Raw genomic sequence first — 18,509 nt, forward strand, 5'->3', positions numbered from 1 at the left:
GTTAATCCATTCTACATTTATGTGACTATAATCTTCATCTTCCACCATCCTTTACCTTATAACCTTGCTTCTACGCTCAGTCTAAAGGTTTCTGTTTCCCTTCTATTCCCAGGTTTAAGTGTTTTGGTCATTGCCATGGCTACTGTGGTGACGACTATCACTGGATTGTCTACTTCGGCCATTGCAACGAACGGTTTTGTGAGAGGAGGTAAGGATGTTTATGACCTTGAAGTCGTCTTGTGCTTTGTCTCCAAAGGGCAGGATATTTTTTGTTTGGGGTCATTTGATTGTCAGCAGTGTCATAGTCCTCAACCATATCAGCTTTTAGCATGGTCCTCTGTTACCGATGTGCATCGTCCTGTTATATAACGTTTTAGAGGAGATGGTATTGGATACCAGTTTGAGTAAATGGTATGTCTTGTGGTAAGTGCCAGATTTGGAAATGTCTCACGTCAGTTACTGTATCATCCTTTGGACACTTTGTCCCTTTTAATGCTATCAGTGCTTGTCCTGCTGAAGTCAGGACGGCCTCATACATTATACATGTGCGTCTTCAGAATCGCTAGGCTCAGCAGTAAGACTTCCTGCATTCTGAAAAGCACTTACTCTGAATACAGTAATATAGACCTTACTTTCTCCTAACATCGTGACTGCATTATACATAAACCTGCAAGAAATTAATGTTAAAGACCTGCGTGTCCCCCCCCCCCCCCATCCTTCCTTATTGAAAGATAATGGGACCAATCTACTAATGATGATGCAATAGAAATTCTGGCATAATTTGTGACAAATTGTTGTATATGTCTTACACTACATCAGATAATTGTTTTAGAAACACTTAGTGCTTTACTTGAGAAGAGAGCGTGGATTGGCAGAAAAAGGTTATGGCTTAAAGGGAATCTCTCACCAGAACCCAGCATGTCAATCCGGTCCTGCAGATAGTAGATGATCCAAATCAAAGTTTTCCCCTTGTGATCACCATTTCTGTCAATATACAAATTAAATATTTTCCACAATGAGGACATGGCAACACACGAATGCCAAAGAGCTCATTTGCATATTGAAAAAATGGCAAATAGAGCTTTAAAGGAATTCTATCGTTAGAATCCCTTTCTCTCCAAAGACCACATCGGAGTAACCTTTCTAAAGTCTATTCTTCTCCTACCTTTTTTTTCTGATCCGTGATGCTGTTCCTGAGAGTTTTTTTTTTTCCCCTTTATGCAAATGAGTCTTTAGAAAGCAGAGGGGGCGTCCTCTGTGCTTACCAAAGATGCTCCAGCGATGCCTCTGTCTTCTGCAGACTCCTCTCCGCCACGTCATCATCAGGCAGTGTCGATTGCGTGTGTCAGTTCAATCATTTTCCTGTGGCCCAATGGATGCTCGTGTAAGAGGCCACAGGAAAATGGCTCAACAAAGAAGCGCATTCGGCTCTGCTGGCTGACACAGCGAAGAGGCATCGCTAGAGCGTCTTCGGTTAGCACAGAGGATGTCCCCTGTGCTTTCTGAAGATTCATTTGGAACCAGGAATAAAAAAAGAAAACTCTTAGGAACGTTGGTACAGATTAGGAGAAGGATAGCCTTCATAAGGTGGTCTTTGTAGAAAATGGGCTTTTAATGATAGAATTCCCCTCCCCCCCTTTTTTTTTTATATATATATATATATATATATATATATATATATATATATATATATATATATATATATATATATAATATATTTAAAGTAAATAGCAGGTATTCATCACCATAGACACTGACTTGGATATCATTTTTGAGCTCCTGGATGGACGGTCCTTCTGACACACTTTTATGAGATCGGATCTTGTATTTTTTTGCGTACATATCACATTCATTCATATGCTAAATGTTGTTTCTGTGATACTGTCTGCCACATACCGTAGTTTATTATCCACTCCTATGAAACAATTCATTTCCCCATGTTCCCAGTAATTGTGACATAACCACATGCGATTTTTTTGTGGACACCAAGAGCTGGACTTGACAACCACTACTTCCAGCAATTGAAGTTGGTGCCAGAACAAGCCTTTGTGCAAAGCTGTTTATTTTCTGGAGAGTAAAGTCTGAATCATGTGTAAATCTTGGCTCTATGTGCTCAGAGAGGAGCGTGGCTGACATTAGAAAATGTCACTTCTACTTGGAGATAATTCCACATTTTTGCATTGATGCTTATATGATCCTCTTCTACCACATTATGTATTGTTTACCCTCTGATCACCAATAATTTCTTGTGACTTTTGCAAGTCATTTTAAGCAAGTGTTTCTTCCTTTTTTGGCTTCTCTACTGCCCGAAATGTTTCTTATGAAGAGCTTGTGTGTTAGAAGAGCAAACATTGGAAGATTCCAACCACAAGATTTAATAATAGTTATACATTTAGTACAGTAGTCCACAGTTTTTGGAGACTATAACACTCAGCATGTCTTTACAGCCACAATAATGATCAGTCTAGTCCCTCAAAACTGTATATCAATGTGCCGTATATCAGGCTGCCTCTGTTACACGACAAATAAATGACTAGTTGTGCTGTGAGGTGACATAGTGTACATGTCAGTTTCGGAGGGCCAGTAGTGTAGTCAGTTGTGTTCCTTACAAAGGCCACAGACTGTTGGCGTACTGTTGACCATTCATCTTCTTTCAGCGGCAGTCGGGGTTTACGACTTGGGTCACTGTAGAAAGTCTGTAAACTCTGGATCGCGCCAGCCTATAGTTTTCACTAGGCCATCATGGAATTCAGCAGCACGATTTGCAAATGTTTTGTTGAATCCTTACTTTACATTAGTCTTTCTGGTCAAGAGCCTGAGAATCTATAGCGGGATAATCTAGAAGTAATGTAAATGAACAAACATACACAAAGGTCGCTCTACCTATTGTAGACATAATTGAACTAATATGAGCATGAAAAAGTTTTGGTCTGCCCAGGTGACGCTCTGGACTGTTATTCAGAGCCAGTAACACTCGAAAGGAATAAAAGGATTTTTCACCAGCATGCCGTATCAAAATTAACCCTTACTGAATCATATTAAAGACTGATACAAGCATGGATCCAAAGAATTAGCGGTCAAGCTTACACGTTTCTCATAGCTTTTTTTTTTTTTCTCAAATTTTCTTGAGTACTTTACCAGATGTTTCGCCTTTAAATTTCCCTGCAGTCAGTTATGTAGCTGGGTTTATCTACAGATGGAAACCACAAGAAGCAGATTACACAATTGTAGTACAAACATTCCTCTCCCTAAAAATACTATACTTCACAGCACTGACCTTGCTCATGACTAACCAGTGTGCGCAATGAGATCTATAGCACAAAAATAAAAGTACATCTTCACTCAATACCATGAGAAGGGAAGTTATATGGTGACTTGTACTTTTTTTTTGTGCATGTGTAGCTGACCATACAACTTCCTTGTACACTTGAAGACATACATTACTACCGTTCTCCTAACATTTCGGTGATCAAGCCCTTCTTTTTATATTTCTGTTGAAATTGAATATACGGTATATACCGTAATACGTTGTGTGTGTGGTGATAGTGTGAGATTTAAAATTATTTATATATATATATATATATATATGTATGTATGTGTATATTTATATTATTTACTATAATGGAGTCCATGTGCTGTCCGCTCGAGTCATGCAGACAGGAAAGTAGATCATGAAATACTTTTCTGTCCGCATGTTCCGTGCGGATACCGGTGGAAAGCACACGGACTCTATTATAGTCTAAGGCAGGGGTAGGGAACCTTTGGCTCTCCAGCTGCTGTGAAACTACAACTCCCATCATGCTCCATTCACTTCCATGGGAGTTCCCAGAACAGCAGAGCCAGTATGCATGCTGGGAGTTGTAGTTTTGCAACAGCTGGAGAGCCGTACGTTCCCTACCCCTGGTTTAAGGCATCCATGTGCTTTCATAAGCTCACGACTTGCCAATGCGTTGGGTATTCTGGTTGGGGAAGAGGGGGGGGGGGTCCCGAGGCAGACTTCCCGAACAGATTACCAAATGCAGATGTTAACCAGGTCTGAGGTATTATGTTTATGTAAACCAATCATCCAAATTGGTCACACTGGTTTCTGTGGGGGCAGTCTCTGTCTGTTGTATGTCATGCGGTGTTTCCACCCACTTGGCTATTCTACCATAATTTCCTTAAACCGTAAAATTTCATCTATCTTTGGAAGAGCTGAATAAACAAAAACTCGAAATGCTCAGGGTTGATGTAAATCATTGGGTTTTTCGGATCCTATGTAATATTCATTCTTCTGTATAGGTCTACTGCTTTACTTAACAGCTTCTTTATCATAACAGTCGTCTTTGTTTTTTTAGGAGGGGCGTACTACTTAATCTCCAGAAGTTTGGGACCAGAATTTGGAGGTGCAATTGGCCTAATCTTTGCATTTGCCAATGCTGTAGCAGTTGCCATGTATGTGGTGGGCTTTGCGGAGACTGTTGTGGAGCTATTAACGGTATATAACATATCTTTATCTGTAACCTTTGTGTGGTACTTTCTGACACTCTTGAGGTTTGTCCAATATAATTTATTATGTATCTAATGGTCAGTGCATAGGCAATCCTATTTTTGTCTGGGGGAATTATTTTAGAAATAACGTGATCTAGGAAGCTTGCTTGTGGGTTGTGGTGTTTTTTTGTTTTTTTTTTATACTTTAAGTCTGAGGATAGCAGGTACCCCAGAGATGCCAAGGACGAAAATGATGACATTATGACTAGAGACCTATCGAGGACAGCCAGTGGGTTTTTCTGAGAGATGCTCCTCTCATAATAGGCAGATTATATTAAAGAGGCTATGCTATTAAGCTTATTTATACTCTATCCAGAAATGCCAGAATGGTGGGGATTGACCACTGAGACCTACCTACCTTTCCTGAGATCACGGAGTGGATAACCCTCGCTGTGCACTCGGCCTGATTGCCATCGGGCTGAATCTAGGCGTCTCACTAGGTGACCGGCGCTCCCATTCACTTCAGTGTCAGCGCTGGAGATGACGGAAGTAAAGTACTCTAGCAAGCTATCCCCAGGGCTCGCATTGAAGTGATTGGTTTGTCCAACCACCAAATGACATGACTACATTCAGCCTGGCTATGGCCAAGCTAAATGCACAGGGGGAAAAATGTTTCCTATTCTCAATGTAGAGAGGATAAATACTTTTTGTAGCATAAACCCTCTAAGGTTTTCCCTGGTTATAACACGAATGCTACTGGTAAGTGAACCTGCCAGGTGATTTCTGGTTCCATATCTGAGAGCAGGATATGATGGAGGAGAAGCTGAACTTTGAAATATGTACCGTAGGGTGATATGAACAGAATTTTGGATTGAAAAACAGAATACATTTTGACAGAATTCTAAGGAATGACAGTAAGGGTCCTGCTTACCCTGACAATACAGTAAGTGACAGCTTACTAGTATGTACATAAAAGGCTGTCAACCATCCTGTATAGGCTGGGTAAGCAGGACTCTCATTGCCTTTCCCTGAGTCTTGTCGGGCTTTATTCTGCTATTCATTGCAAAATCTTAATCCAAGAGAGATAAAATTCTATATATCCCAGACCTATACTTATCTTCCTCTATTATATTCTGCTCTCTGACAGTAGGAACTGCCCGTCAGGTTCACGTTAAATGGTACCCTATTTTTCCCTTGATATATTAAAATGAGCAGCAGCATTTGTCTGTCACAGTACCTTATTGTACTAAATCTACTCTCTTGCTTTGCTTATAGTATGCTAAACAATAAGTGGCCAAAATTATGACTTTATTTAGTTTGGCTTCATTGAGTGGCCTTTTCCAAATCCAAGACTTAGTCAGGTTTTCCTGCACCTCTTTCTAGAAACACAACAAGTGCCAGGCATGGGGAAAGTGTGCTAGAAGAAGTTTCTGAGCACAGTGCAATGGTGTTGTCATCGGCTTCAGTCTCTGGCCGCGCTCCAGGAATGTGCCTTAATAGGAATGCTTTACAAATATCTCTTCAGTACACCTAGAAATGCACTGCCGTTTCTTCTCTTAGGAACGCTATAAGGGTGCTTATGGTCAATGCACAGAGACCATTTTCTCTACTCTAAGAAGACTACAGTGTAATCTAGTGGGCTGGTGCAGCAATTGACTTGCTTGAAATGAAGTGCACTTTATGGAAAATTAACATTTTTCCTGTGTATGTATAATGTATTATATAATATTCCTGTTAATAGTATGTTACTCTGTTATGTAGGAAAACGGTGCTCTGATGGTGGATGAAATAAATGACATCCGAATCATAGGTGCAATCACAGTTGTCATACTGCTGGGTATCTCTGTAGCAGGAATGGAATGGGAAGCAAAGGTAAGTTAATGAACGCTAAATCAGACTGCATGACGTATACCTCCAGCATATATAGAATAGTGGCATTAATCTGCCATTAGCCAAACTTATACTGGTCACAATGGATACCATTGACATTCATGCTGGAAGCTTTCCTGGTAAATATTGTAAATGTTCTCGTATACAAATGAAACTCTTAAGCTACCTATGTAAAGTGGTTGTAACTTGATTTAGTTCTAGTACAGTATTCCTATATTTGTTCTGGTGGTCTGTTCTGGTATATATGATTTAGTTTAATTGTTATGTTTTCACAGGCCCAGATCGTGCTGTTGGTGATTTTATTATTGGCGATATGCGACTTCTTTATAGGTTCCGTCATTCCTATGGAGGACAAAAAGTCCAAGGGATTCTTTGGTTATAAAGGTATGTATTAGCTTTCATTTTACTTCAGGTGACTTTTCAGGATAAGCTGCCCTTTGTGTGTACGAGGGGGTGTAGTAGGGGTTCACTATTTTGGGTCATTATATTCCTGTAAATATTCAGTATTTAGCCGTTTTCTCCTCTGTACAAAAGCTGTATCTGTAGTTTCCATTCCTTTCTGAACTGGTGGGCGCAGACCACCTGCCATATACTGTACACAGTGAATAGAGGAGAATCTGCTCTTTAACTGTGTCTTGCTGATTCAGAAGCAGCCCAAGAGTCATGCAGGGCATGTACACAGAAGTACTGACCTATAATGATTTAAAGAACGTGCTTTGGTTGTGATAGGCTTCCTTCTCCTATCTCCTGCGCTTCCTGCTCACTCCTTCCCCTCTCCTATACATAGACGGACATGAGTCATCTGAGTTATGTAACATGCAGTCCGCCTGGAGACTATAGAGCAGTGATTTTCAGAGTGAAAGTCACTTTATCAGAGCGCGGTGTAGTATAGAAACAGCGTGGAAAGAGGCATTTCTCTCTGATCTAATATATTACAAAGTTGCTTATAGCCTGTACTATTAATTCATACAAACTTTGTTGAAACACAAGTTTTCTGATCTACTGGCCTTAAACACTGTACATTTGGTTTTGTGTTTTTCCCATAGAATGCCATCTATGCAGCCAAACATGTAGTGGCTCTTCACCTAATGGACTTTGTAGTTATTAAACCCAAGTAACTGAGCGTGCTTCATGTTGGGGCAGTTCACATCACATTTTCATCATCCTTTGACCAGGTCAGATTTACAAATGCAAAAAACACATACTGAAAAAGGATGCAGTGGATGGCTATTTTACTCACTATTAAGATAATGAAAAGAAAAATTGATCTGCTGACTGTGTATAAACACAGGACTAACTGTTTTCAGTATCTTTTTTTTTTTTTTTGCCTCTGTAAAACTGATCAGTTAAACAGATGAACAAAGTATGGTGTGAATGGCCCCTTAGATGGGAATACATTTTCAGAGGTTAGGTATATTGTGCTCACCATCCGGTGGTGGTGGGTAAATCTGCAAGGCAAGACTCTTAAAGGCTACTTCACATAAACTATTCTTTCACACAGGTGAAATCTTCAGTGAAAACTTTGGGCCAGATTTCAGGGATGGAGAAACCTTCTTTAGTATCTTTGCTATTTTCTTCCCTGCTGCGACTGGTATCTTAGCAGGAGCAAATATCTCAGGTGACCTTGCGGTGAGTATATAGAAGTAGAGGTTAAAGAGGTAGAGCTCTATAGAAGTAGAGGCCAAAGGTTATACGATCTGTTGTACATGGTATACATGTGGTATTAACCTGTGTCTCTGTTTTTGTACTCTCCAGGACCCTCAACTAGCTATACCTAAAGGCACGTTGTTAGCCATTCTTATAACAACTATAGTCTACACCGGCGTTGCTGTGTCTGTGGGTAAGAAGCATAAAATTAGATATTCACAAAGTGAATGAACTATTTTGTTAAGTCTAGTTTAGAAATGATATACAATAGATTTCAGTCACCCAGAATGTTTTCCTGTAGCTAGGTTTATGCACAAGTGATAGCGGTGCCATTGATCTGTACTGTTTGGGCATATTCCACAAGCACATGTATTAATGCTTTGTTTATACTACCCCTAGATATCTGGCGACTGCAGTAAAAAATACAGTTACCAAATTGGCAGTCAAATGCTCTTGTGGCCTTACTCCAGTTTTTCCTTCATACACATGACTTGTTTTTGTTTTCTCCACTAGGCTCATGTGTTGTGCGAGATGCATCCGGGAATATTAATGACACCCTTTCCTATGCTGTGACCAACTGCACAGATGCTGCTTGTAAATTAGATTATAACTTTTCATACTGTAAACCGGATTGTAAATATGGACTTATGAACAGCTTCCAGGTATTACAATGTGTACTTTATCTGTTATTTATTAGGAGTATGTCCCCCCAAACCAAGCTATCTATACTCTTGTCACTTGAGGATATGTGCAAAGCCACTACACAGCAGTTACCCCATATAGCTGGCATAATCCATAGGGGCTCATCTTGACCACAGGCCATCGCGGGTTCGTTACAAAGTTACAGCAAAATGTGATTTGCCATATACACCGCTTTTATTTTTACTCTTTGTATAGGATATAGCAGAAAGTTTTGGTAACCATTTAATAAAAACTTGTGATGGTCCACGTGACAGCTGTCACATATTTAATCTGCAATGGGCTTTTCCTATGTACACAGTTATTGCGTATATAATAGAAGTAAAGACTTGAAGGGTTTTGTTTGTTTTTGTCAGTAGAAAACAGGTTTACCAAAAGTTGCTGAAAATCCCACCTTTCATATGACTTCAGAATCACAGGCTTTAACATGTTCGTTATATCTGTTTGCCCCCACTAACACAGTACACCAGAGAAGAGGGGTACAGATTTCAGCTAGCTGTAGGGAATCATGGAACTAAAGTAGATTTCAGTACAGTATTTCACAGAAACGAGCCAACGTTTGTTAATAAACTGTATGTTATATATATTAAGGTCACAGACGCTACCAGAAAATTAAAAGCCAAAATTTGGGCATTGGCCTGATCCTATATAGATAGTTTCTGAATGTGTTTTGCGCTGAAGCATGTTAACAGTTTCTCCTCCCTTTCCAGGTTATGAGCATGGTGTCTGGATTTGCACCTCTTATTACAGCAGGGATTTTCTCTGCCACCCTTTCATCTGCACTTGCCTCATTAGTGAGTGCACCAAAGGTTTTCCAGGTAAGATCTGTATACTAGCTTGCATACAATTGGGGAAGTGTCATGTGTTCTGTATACAGCCACCTATTTTGCCATGCAATCGTCCATTAATTTCTTTTTTGAAATGCACATTTTCCCTAATAAATGGCACTTCAAATTGTTCCTGCTAGTAGTAAAATCAGACTTACTTCCTTTAAAAAGCGACCTCTAGTCCTAGACCACTAGTCGTCCCCCCCCTACACACACACTCACTCACTCACTCACTCACTCACTCACTCAGGCTCAGACTAAGTTAAAATCAAGCAAGAGGCAGTGCTCACTTATGCTTAGTTGTCTCCCATTGGTCTCTACTACTATTGCTTCTATATCCCATCTGAACACGCAGTGAATGGCTCTCAGCTACTCGCTGGCCATAGCAGTGACCCACCTCAGCCTGTGATTGGAAATGCATCATCTCATCCAATGTGGTGAGAAGGACCAGGAGGTGTAGACCAGAGGAGGATTTGGGGAGCACTGGAATGGGAATGGTGGGAAATCTATGATCACGTCTTGTATTGTTTCTTTTAACCTATTCCCTCTGTTTGTTTTTTTTTTGTTTTTTTTTCTTTCTCTGATCTTAATCAGTCTTTATGTAGCAAGGGTTTGTGCTTTTGCAAGTACTGTGTAATCTCTTCTTGGAAATTGATAAATATGAAAATGTTTCTAAAACTGTTCTGTATATTATAAAATGTCCTTGTTTTGTCAAACTGTATCTTTTACTTTGTACATGCAGATTATGTATCTTCCTAAATAAAATCTTCTTCTTCTTCTCCCAAGGCCCTATGCAAGGACAATATTTATCCTGGTCTTCAGATGTTTGCTAAAGGATATGGCAAAAACAACGAGCCACTTCGAGGATATCTGCTTACTTTCTTAATTGCATTGGGATTCATCTTAATTGGTTGGTGTGTTTTTTGTTCGTTCTTTTAGAGGGGAGGGGGGGTTAGGATTTTATCAGGGATATAACAGTCTGTCATGTATGAATATATGTATAAGCTTCTGGCTCCAGCAACTGTTGAGAACGGCTTATTGTTGGGGTTCAGGGTGTTGCAAAACACCATCACCAATCTGATAGTGATGACCTATCCTAAATAAAGTTCTTCAATATCATCAGGTTGGGGGAAAAAAACAATATTAAATATGTAATGCAAGTGCCAACTTTAGCTTTAATGAGGACACAAATTAAGCCTGTCTGAATGAAGTTTGTTGAGACTGGAACATCAAAGCCTGAATTCATAGGTGGAGGTCTAAGTTAGATTAAAACTTACTATAATTCTACATATTACCAAGATTAGGTCGTGGGGAGACATGGAGCTATGGTTTAGCTGTAGGTCTATATATGCCACTATGTGGCTTCAAAACTACTAGAGCATGTTTTACACATGTAATGTGTACTATATGTACTCTGACTATATTTGCTCAAACACCATCTGAAGTGTTCACTTCTTTCCATTTTCAGCTGAACTGAATGTGATTGCTCCTATCATTTCCAACTTCTTCCTGGCATCGTACGCCTTAATAAACTTCTCAGTGTTTCATGCTTCACTTGCGAAGTCTCCAGGTAAGGCTCACTTATGTTTCTCTTTTTTTTTTATAAATGTTTTACACATCTATGAAAACCAGTTGTGTCCAACAAATCAACTTCATAAATTTAGTGAATCAAGAATGAAACTTGGCTCAGAATGGTGTAAAAACTTTGAACTTTTTTTATTTCCCTTACAATTCCCTGTCGCTGTAGGTCTGAAGGTTTTCGGTGCCCCCACTGTCTCTGTATTTCCTATTGCAGTGATGACATCCCGACCCAGATATGCCCCCCCCCTCCCCTGAAGCCAGTCACAGACCACCGCACAATGCACTGCACCGGCATTGTCGCAGCTACCAGTTTTGTTTTTTTTTGTTTTGTCTTTTTTGGTCCGCCTCAGGTTCCAGACCAAAAGAACCCTGTGTTAACTTACCCTAACTTTAATTTCCATCAGGAAATACCATAAATGTCTTGTAGATGCAGGTCCCACCTCTGGGATCAATACCGATCTGTACTTCAAGAACATGGTTGAAGACCCTGTAGATTAATAGTAGACAGTGGATATGTTAAATGTCTAAGATTGGGAGAACTCTTTCAAGTTGTATTCATGAGCTCTTACATGGCTGTTTTATAAATGTTTGTTTTCTGTCTTCCTGGCAGGTTGGCGTCCAGCCTTCAAGTACTACAATATGTGGGTGTCTCTTCTGGGAGCCCTCCTGTGCTGTGGGGTCATGTTTGTTATTAACTGGCAAGCTGCTCTCTTAACCTATGTCATAGTCATTGGATTGTATATATATGTTACATACAAGAAGCCTGGTAAGTCTAGCTCTATTTTCACAGAATGTACTGAATTGTATATTAGACACTATCTGGTATATTGACACGTTTGTTGAATTGCTGACTAGCGTTAGATAGTCTTACATGTGGGTTATTTGAAATGGGAAGCAATCTAATAACGGCAGCGTTGTCCTAAGGCCTTATTCACACATCCGCTTTATAAACATGTAATTTCTGTGTTAATCACTGACCTCATGCTCTCCCATTCATTTTAGTGGGCACATGCAGGCAGCACTGAACCCAAAAAGAAGCCGGATCACGTGCTGTTAGCATGGGCATTGTACATTACTAAAAACAGACCTGTGAATAAGCCCAAAGTCTGCTGATTTTGACTTTGTCCCTGTCATAGTAGTTTTGGTGCATGGCTGATTTCAAGCCCAACATTGGCTTCTAGCACATTAAAATAAAGCAAATGTGGCCCTTGTATTGGACAATGGTTTTCTTCCTATTTATAAAGATGGTGCGGTGAAAGGCAGTGAATTGGGTTCTCTGAATAGATACGGCTGCATATTGACCATGAGCATTTGGAAGAAGCATTCCTGTGGCTGGATTAGATAGGATCTCATGTATAATGGGCTGAACAATACAGCGGATTTAACTCCAAGGTCGCAGTGGTCCATGTTGAGCTGTGAAATTATTTTCAGAGAATCACACCCATCTGCTATTTTCAATCTATGGAAAATGTGATGATATCAGATGCATCATGGCACGTAGAAAATATTAATGCACTCATTTATAGATGCAATGTGCAGTTAATTTGTGGCCATTTTCTACAATATCCTATTGGGCTATGTGCAGAAAATATGCAGCTGGTGCCTGGTAACAAATGTCTTTGTAATGGGAGGGAGGCGGCAGCACATTCTCTAACTGAACACTTTTGTGGCAAGCGTCCCTCCAGCCCTGTGGAATATCAGAGTGAAGTGCGGTTTACAGGAAGTTCCATTAGTTCCTGTTCTTTTTCGGACTGGATCGTTCCTGCAATGTTTTCTTACTCGCTAGGGAAAAAAATACTAGATATCCTGTCATGGTCTAAAATACTAGAAATAAAAATTGTTAGCATGCACTGGCTTCACACAGTGTTTTAACCAGCTTCTATTTCCATGCCTCATTTCCTGAATGGCCCTCATACTCTGTATGAATGTGATTTGTATTGACATTGGGTCACCACAATCCAGAACAGATGTATAAATCTAATTTACCCGTCGTCACAATATTGGGTGGGTCATTGTTGCATGCCATTCTACACAATTGAGTTCTTACAAATTTGGATACTTCTCTGTTAGAATTACCAAGACTTGCGTGAAACTTTCATGAAGAAGATGGAAAAAAAAAGGAATTTAAAGCCTTAGTGTAGTAACAGAGGAAACCTTTACTTGCATCACAGATACAGTGTGGTGTGTGATGTGATTGCAGCCACTTTCCTGTCTTGTACATAAGAGTACATCACATCCTGACTGTGTGACCAGAGTCTAATAAGTATCCCATACATTCGTATGTCCTGTATATAGAGGTTTGGGTAGGCCAAGTGTTTGTGTGTTCAGTGGAGCCAGTCAATCACACACCAAATGACATGGAGACTTCACCCCTTTATAGCCAAGACCATTATAGGAAGATTACTCATAGTTTTGGGCTAGTTGTGGTAGGGCTTGGAAAAGTAGGGTGTAATGTGAAACAATTTTGTTTTGTTAAATTGCAAAAGCATATTCATTGTATACTGAAGAGTTATAGTGTGCTGTAATTCCTTGTAAAGAATACAAGTCTCTGCTCCGGACATGTCTGTTTTAGTAAATACCTGTAGAAGCGTCAAATTCTTATTGAATTGTTCCTCTATTATTCCTTATTTTATAAATTGACTTGACAACTGGTTGTTGCCATTCTTTGTCAATTGTCTGATACTGTCAGCACTGCTTTAATGGGGTGTAGGGACCCACCGTCCCAAAACTGGTAGCACACAGTTCTGTTATTCCTTCTTAAAATTTAGAAATGAACTGAGGGATAGCACAAGGCCGAGTTCTAAGAAAAGATGCTCCAGACTTCTTTCTTTACGGAATACAGTCATTTACTAAAACATCTTACAAGAGAGAAGCATCTTATTTTAGTCTTAGGATGTGATGCATCAACCTTTACTTCCAGTGAACATAAGGTTTATTATGGAGTCATGGCTGATATGTATATAGCCCTGTCTCCACCTTTCTGGGGTGGTCAGGAGTTAGAGATTTCTAAACACAACTATACTATTTATCACTAGAACGTCTGGTGGTCAGAAGAAGGATATTAATGTTCTCATCTTGGCTGAGTTTCTTTGAGATGGGAATATCCCTTTCCAATTTTTTTTTTTCTTGGGCATGTGATGCTCTTATCTGTGCATGGCTTGTAATTGTAATGCAGCATTTGCCATTACCCACATATTATCCAGTGTTAAATCTTTGCTCCTAGTAATTCTTTAGTGTGGTTCTATATAAAAGCTTGTAACAAATTACTTTCTTTTTCCAGATGTAAACTGGGGGTCTTCAACACAAGCCTTGACTTATCTGAATGCTCTGCAGCACACCATTCGGCTGGCCGGTGTAGAAGACCATGTGAAAAACTTCAGGTACTGTTAGAAGAATAATCTGTTTTCCTACAACTGTTTAAGAAGCAATTTTATTTTCTATGTAACTAGAACAAATAAGTCTCAATGTGCTTGTCACTTTCACCAACCTTCTTCAATGGTCCTCTATATAAGAAATTTTTAAAAACTTATTCCTCCCCCCCCCCCCCCCCCAAAAAAAAAGTCTCTGCCTAGTAAACACTTTTACAAGGTCATAGCATATTGGTCTGCAATTCTGTAGAGGCTCCAACCTGCAGGCTCAGCTACATTTTTCCCACTGATGTAAGAGGGGGCAACATGGACTGTGTAAAGCTACTGTCGTAGACTTATGGGTTTTGTAACTCTGCAAATAACTTAAAGCAGTTTTCTTAGTAAAGCCAATACCATAGAATTGGGAATAACTTACAGATCAGTGAGGGTTTACCTGTTCAGATGAGAACTGGGTATTTTCATCCCCTGTTCTGAATGGAGTGGTGGTTGGGCAGCATGTGCCCTTCATTTATTTCAATGGGAGCGCCGGAGATGGCCAAGCGCTTTACTTCGGCCATGACTGACACTCCCATCGGAATAAGTGGAACAGTGCACATGTCTGATCGGAATGAAATTAAAATTAGTATTTTTCTTCATTACAATATTTTACATAAGAGATTCTGAATAATTATTGTTAATATATATTCTGGCATCTTGTTCTTTTCCTGTAGGCCTCAGTGTCTTGTTCTAATTGGTGCTCCAAATTCACGTCCAGCTCTCCTTCACTTAGTGCACGCCTTTACAAAAAATGTTGGTTTGATGATCTGTGGTCATGTACACATGGTAAGCTTTTTTTTTTTTTTTTTTTATGGGAAGAATTGTTTTAAATGCAGTGCTATTCTACAATTCAAAAACTCTGGCATGGAAGCGTTACTTGACAGACCCCATTAAAAGTCCTTTTAAGACAGAACAGGAACAGGATTATGGTTTAAGTTTAGAATGGGAAGTATAACACAGATGTGAACCGAGCCTAAATTGGTGGTTTTTCAGTTAGCAAATGTAGCAGACCTGCAGGTGCGATTGTAAGTGATATTTGTATGTTACTGCAAAAAGAAGAGAATGTGGATGAGGCAGCAGTGTGACTGCACCTTCTTTTCTTGGTGTGGGTCTCTAGGAGAGCATAGAGGTTGTCTACTTTCAGACCAATATTTAGAGCCCACTGTTATTGTTGTTGGTATAATAATTAAAAAAACAAAAAAAAAAAAAACTACAAATTTCCAATATAATGTTTGTATCACTTCCTCATAGTTTTCTAGATCTGTTTGCTGTTATTCATTCTGCTTGCTCCCAGTGGATAAAAATCAGAACATGGTCACGTGATATACGGTCCATGGTCATGTGATGTACACACAGGTGCACGTCTGGTTACCAGGCAGATGTCTGATTACTGTTCTGTGACTGTAAGCCCCCATTCACACGGGGCAAGAGGGGGTGGATTTTGGTGTGGAATTCATGTCATAATCCGCACCCTCACAATGGTGGTCTATGGAGACCGCTAGAAACAAGCTGCCCTTTCTTCAGGCGGAATCCGTAGCTGATTCAGCCGTGGCGTCTGCTTCGCGGCAGCACGCTCTGGACTAGACCCATTCATTTGGGCCTAATCTGGAGCAGAAAGCCGCGACAGAATATGCACACGCGGAATTGCGTGTGAACTTAGCCTAACGAGCCGTGCACCTGTGTGTGCATCACATGACCATGGACTGATCTCTATACACTGAATGTAAGCAGAATGAATATGAGCAAGCAGAGATCTAGAGACTGAGGAATTGATACACAAAGTATTTTGGAAAATTGGACAACTTTTTAGTCTATAAATAATAACCTTGGTCTCTCAAAGTGGACAGCCCCTTGATTGTTTGTAGGTGCTGGATGGTTTTGGTGATTGAATTATGATACCTCTGCCACATGTCTCTGAATGTGGTGAACATTGACCTTAGTCTGTGTGGTGCTGTCAGAGCTGGTTAGCTTGACCTAACGCTCCATTGTTTGCTGAGATGTTCAATTGAAGCTGTTGGCACCCCAGCGGCTTCACTTATAGATTGCATCTACTGAGAAGGTTTTCATGAATGTATCTGCAGGCATATATCACTCTTTAAATGTATTGTAATACAAATGTAGCAGGTTGATTACTTATAAAGTGCATTTTATATTATAGGGTCCTCGAAGGCAAGCTATGAAAGAGTTACTTACAGACCAGGCTAGATATCAGAGGTGGCTTATTAAAAACAAAACCAAAGCCTTTTATTCACCTGTACATGCTGAAGACTTGCGGGACGGAGCTCAGTATCTTATGCAGGTAATGCCTCCATCTTCATAGATTTATGCTTGTTTAGTGCAAAATTCTGGAAATAAAGTTATTCATTATATAGTAAAGAAGACATTTGCGTTAAAGGGTTGTTCCAGTACTTAGCTATTGAAGACCTATTGTCTTCAAACAGCAGATCGGTGGTAGTGCCAGGTTTCTGACCCCCACCGATCTGATATGGACTGCCTATTCTGGCACAAAACACTTCCAAAACACCAGTACAAACTGAATGGCATATTGCATTTTATTTTTTCTTATAGGCTGCAGGCCTAGGGAGAATGAGACCAAATACTCTTGTGCTTGGCTTCAAGAATAATTGGATTCAGTCAGATATGAAAGATGTTGACACTTACATTAACTTATTACAGTAAGTATGGGAAGCTGACTTTATTTATATGAATATACACACATACAACGTGTATCGGCACTGATATTTTCTTTAACTCCCTCTGCAGTCCTACGGTATGTTTCCTCTGCTCTGTTTTCTGTGTCTTACGATTCTGAAGCTCTGTATCTCTACTCTAAGCATGTCTTTTCTGCACAACTCCCTGTAGTGTATAACACATCTTAGAATTCTGCTCTGATAAAATAAACACAAGCAAACCATTCAGATTAAAACAACAAATAACTATCAATGGCCTCGGCCACATTGAAGACTGTCAGCTACATGATTACAGGGAGCCACTGTGAGAAAATATTTACTTACTTTTGGTTGCATCAGGGTTTCACAACTTCTCTTGATGCCTGATCTATAGCACAGTGCACAGCTTTGTTTCCAACCTGGACATCAGCTTAATGTACATTCTAGATTTTGTTTGTTTATATTGTCCAAATAAATAATTGTTGTGTACTGGGTTTAATGTTTTATCCATAATATTTAGCGCTAACCAATAAAATGTTGACGAGACCGGTGATACTAAAGTGAAAATCATCCTGACCAGCCAGTTTTTCACAGCAGGCTCATATTTTGTGTACTGCACACAGACCTAAAGTTTTCTGCCATTAATCACCTGTAAGCAAAATAAAACGGTGGGCTCATTTGTCAATTTTTGGAATTTTTTTTATTTTTTTTCTTAGAAAGAAGCAGACCAGTGGTCAGCACAATGCACCAAAAATTTTTTCAGCCTGTGCCCCCTATGCCATATTTAGAAGTTAAAAAAGACAGACAAAATAGTGCAGCATGTAGCGCTATTTTATCCAGTAAACTGGTATACGCTTCTTTCAACCATATTTTACACAAGACTGCTACAAAAATCTACCCTATTTTATTAATGAGTAAATTTATTCCTGATTCTTAACCCTGCCCATGTAGTCTCATCTAGTCCCGTTTGTGCCCCCACACAGTAACAGAGCAGATTCTTGTGTAAAACATAGTATAATGCCTCCCACTAAACGTAATGGCTCCCTGAGGCCCTTCCAAACAGTAAAATACCAAAAATTAAATAATCCTCACCTTTCCCCATTTCACCAGAGCATGTCTCTTGCACTCTGGTGTCAGTAGCTTGAAGCAGCATGTATGTTGTCATTACTACATTGCCCTTGTCTGCCTTCAAGCTGCCAATAGCAAGATATTTTCCAACTCTTCTGGAAGTCCAAGAGGTCTCCTCATTTTTCAAGAGCCTCCTGTAAAATTCAGTGGAATTGACAAGTGTATTTTAAAGCAGTTTGATAAAGTTTAAAGGA

At 39.7% G+C, this 18,509-nt stretch overlaps 1 protein-coding gene across 3 annotated transcripts in view; it reads left to right on the forward strand.

Annotated features, from left to right (window-relative positions):
- Positions 1 to 18,509, forward strand: part of SLC12A2 (solute carrier family 12 member 2) — a 71,059-nt gene that overhangs the window by 35,272 nt on the left and 17,278 nt on the right. For all 3 annotated transcript variants that reach the window (XM_075272276.1, XM_075272275.1, XM_075272278.1), the window contains 15 exons: positions 113 to 208; positions 4,338 to 4,477; positions 6,232 to 6,342; positions 6,636 to 6,744; positions 7,862 to 7,989; positions 8,116 to 8,200; positions 8,521 to 8,669; positions 9,417 to 9,524; positions 10,320 to 10,443; positions 11,002 to 11,103; positions 11,725 to 11,880; positions 14,395 to 14,494; positions 15,193 to 15,304; positions 16,677 to 16,817; positions 17,087 to 17,193. In XM_075272276.1, coding sequence (XP_075128377.1) covers positions 113 to 208; positions 4,338 to 4,477; positions 6,232 to 6,342; positions 6,636 to 6,744; positions 7,862 to 7,989; positions 8,116 to 8,200; positions 8,521 to 8,669; positions 9,417 to 9,524; positions 10,320 to 10,443; positions 11,002 to 11,103; positions 11,725 to 11,880; positions 14,395 to 14,494; positions 15,193 to 15,304; positions 16,677 to 16,817; positions 17,087 to 17,193 — 1,768 coding nt within the window. The remainder of the gene's footprint in view (positions 1 to 112; positions 209 to 4,337; positions 4,478 to 6,231; positions 6,343 to 6,635; positions 6,745 to 7,861; positions 7,990 to 8,115; positions 8,201 to 8,520; positions 8,670 to 9,416; positions 9,525 to 10,319; positions 10,444 to 11,001; positions 11,104 to 11,724; positions 11,881 to 14,394; positions 14,495 to 15,192; positions 15,305 to 16,676; positions 16,818 to 17,086; positions 17,194 to 18,509) is intronic.

The sequence above is a fragment of the Leptodactylus fuscus genome, chromosome 1, assembly GCF_031893055.1.
Source record: "Leptodactylus fuscus isolate aLepFus1 chromosome 1, aLepFus1.hap2, whole genome shotgun sequence".
In the NCBI taxonomy this organism is placed as follows: Eukaryota; Metazoa; Chordata; class Amphibia; order Anura; family Leptodactylidae; genus Leptodactylus; species Leptodactylus fuscus.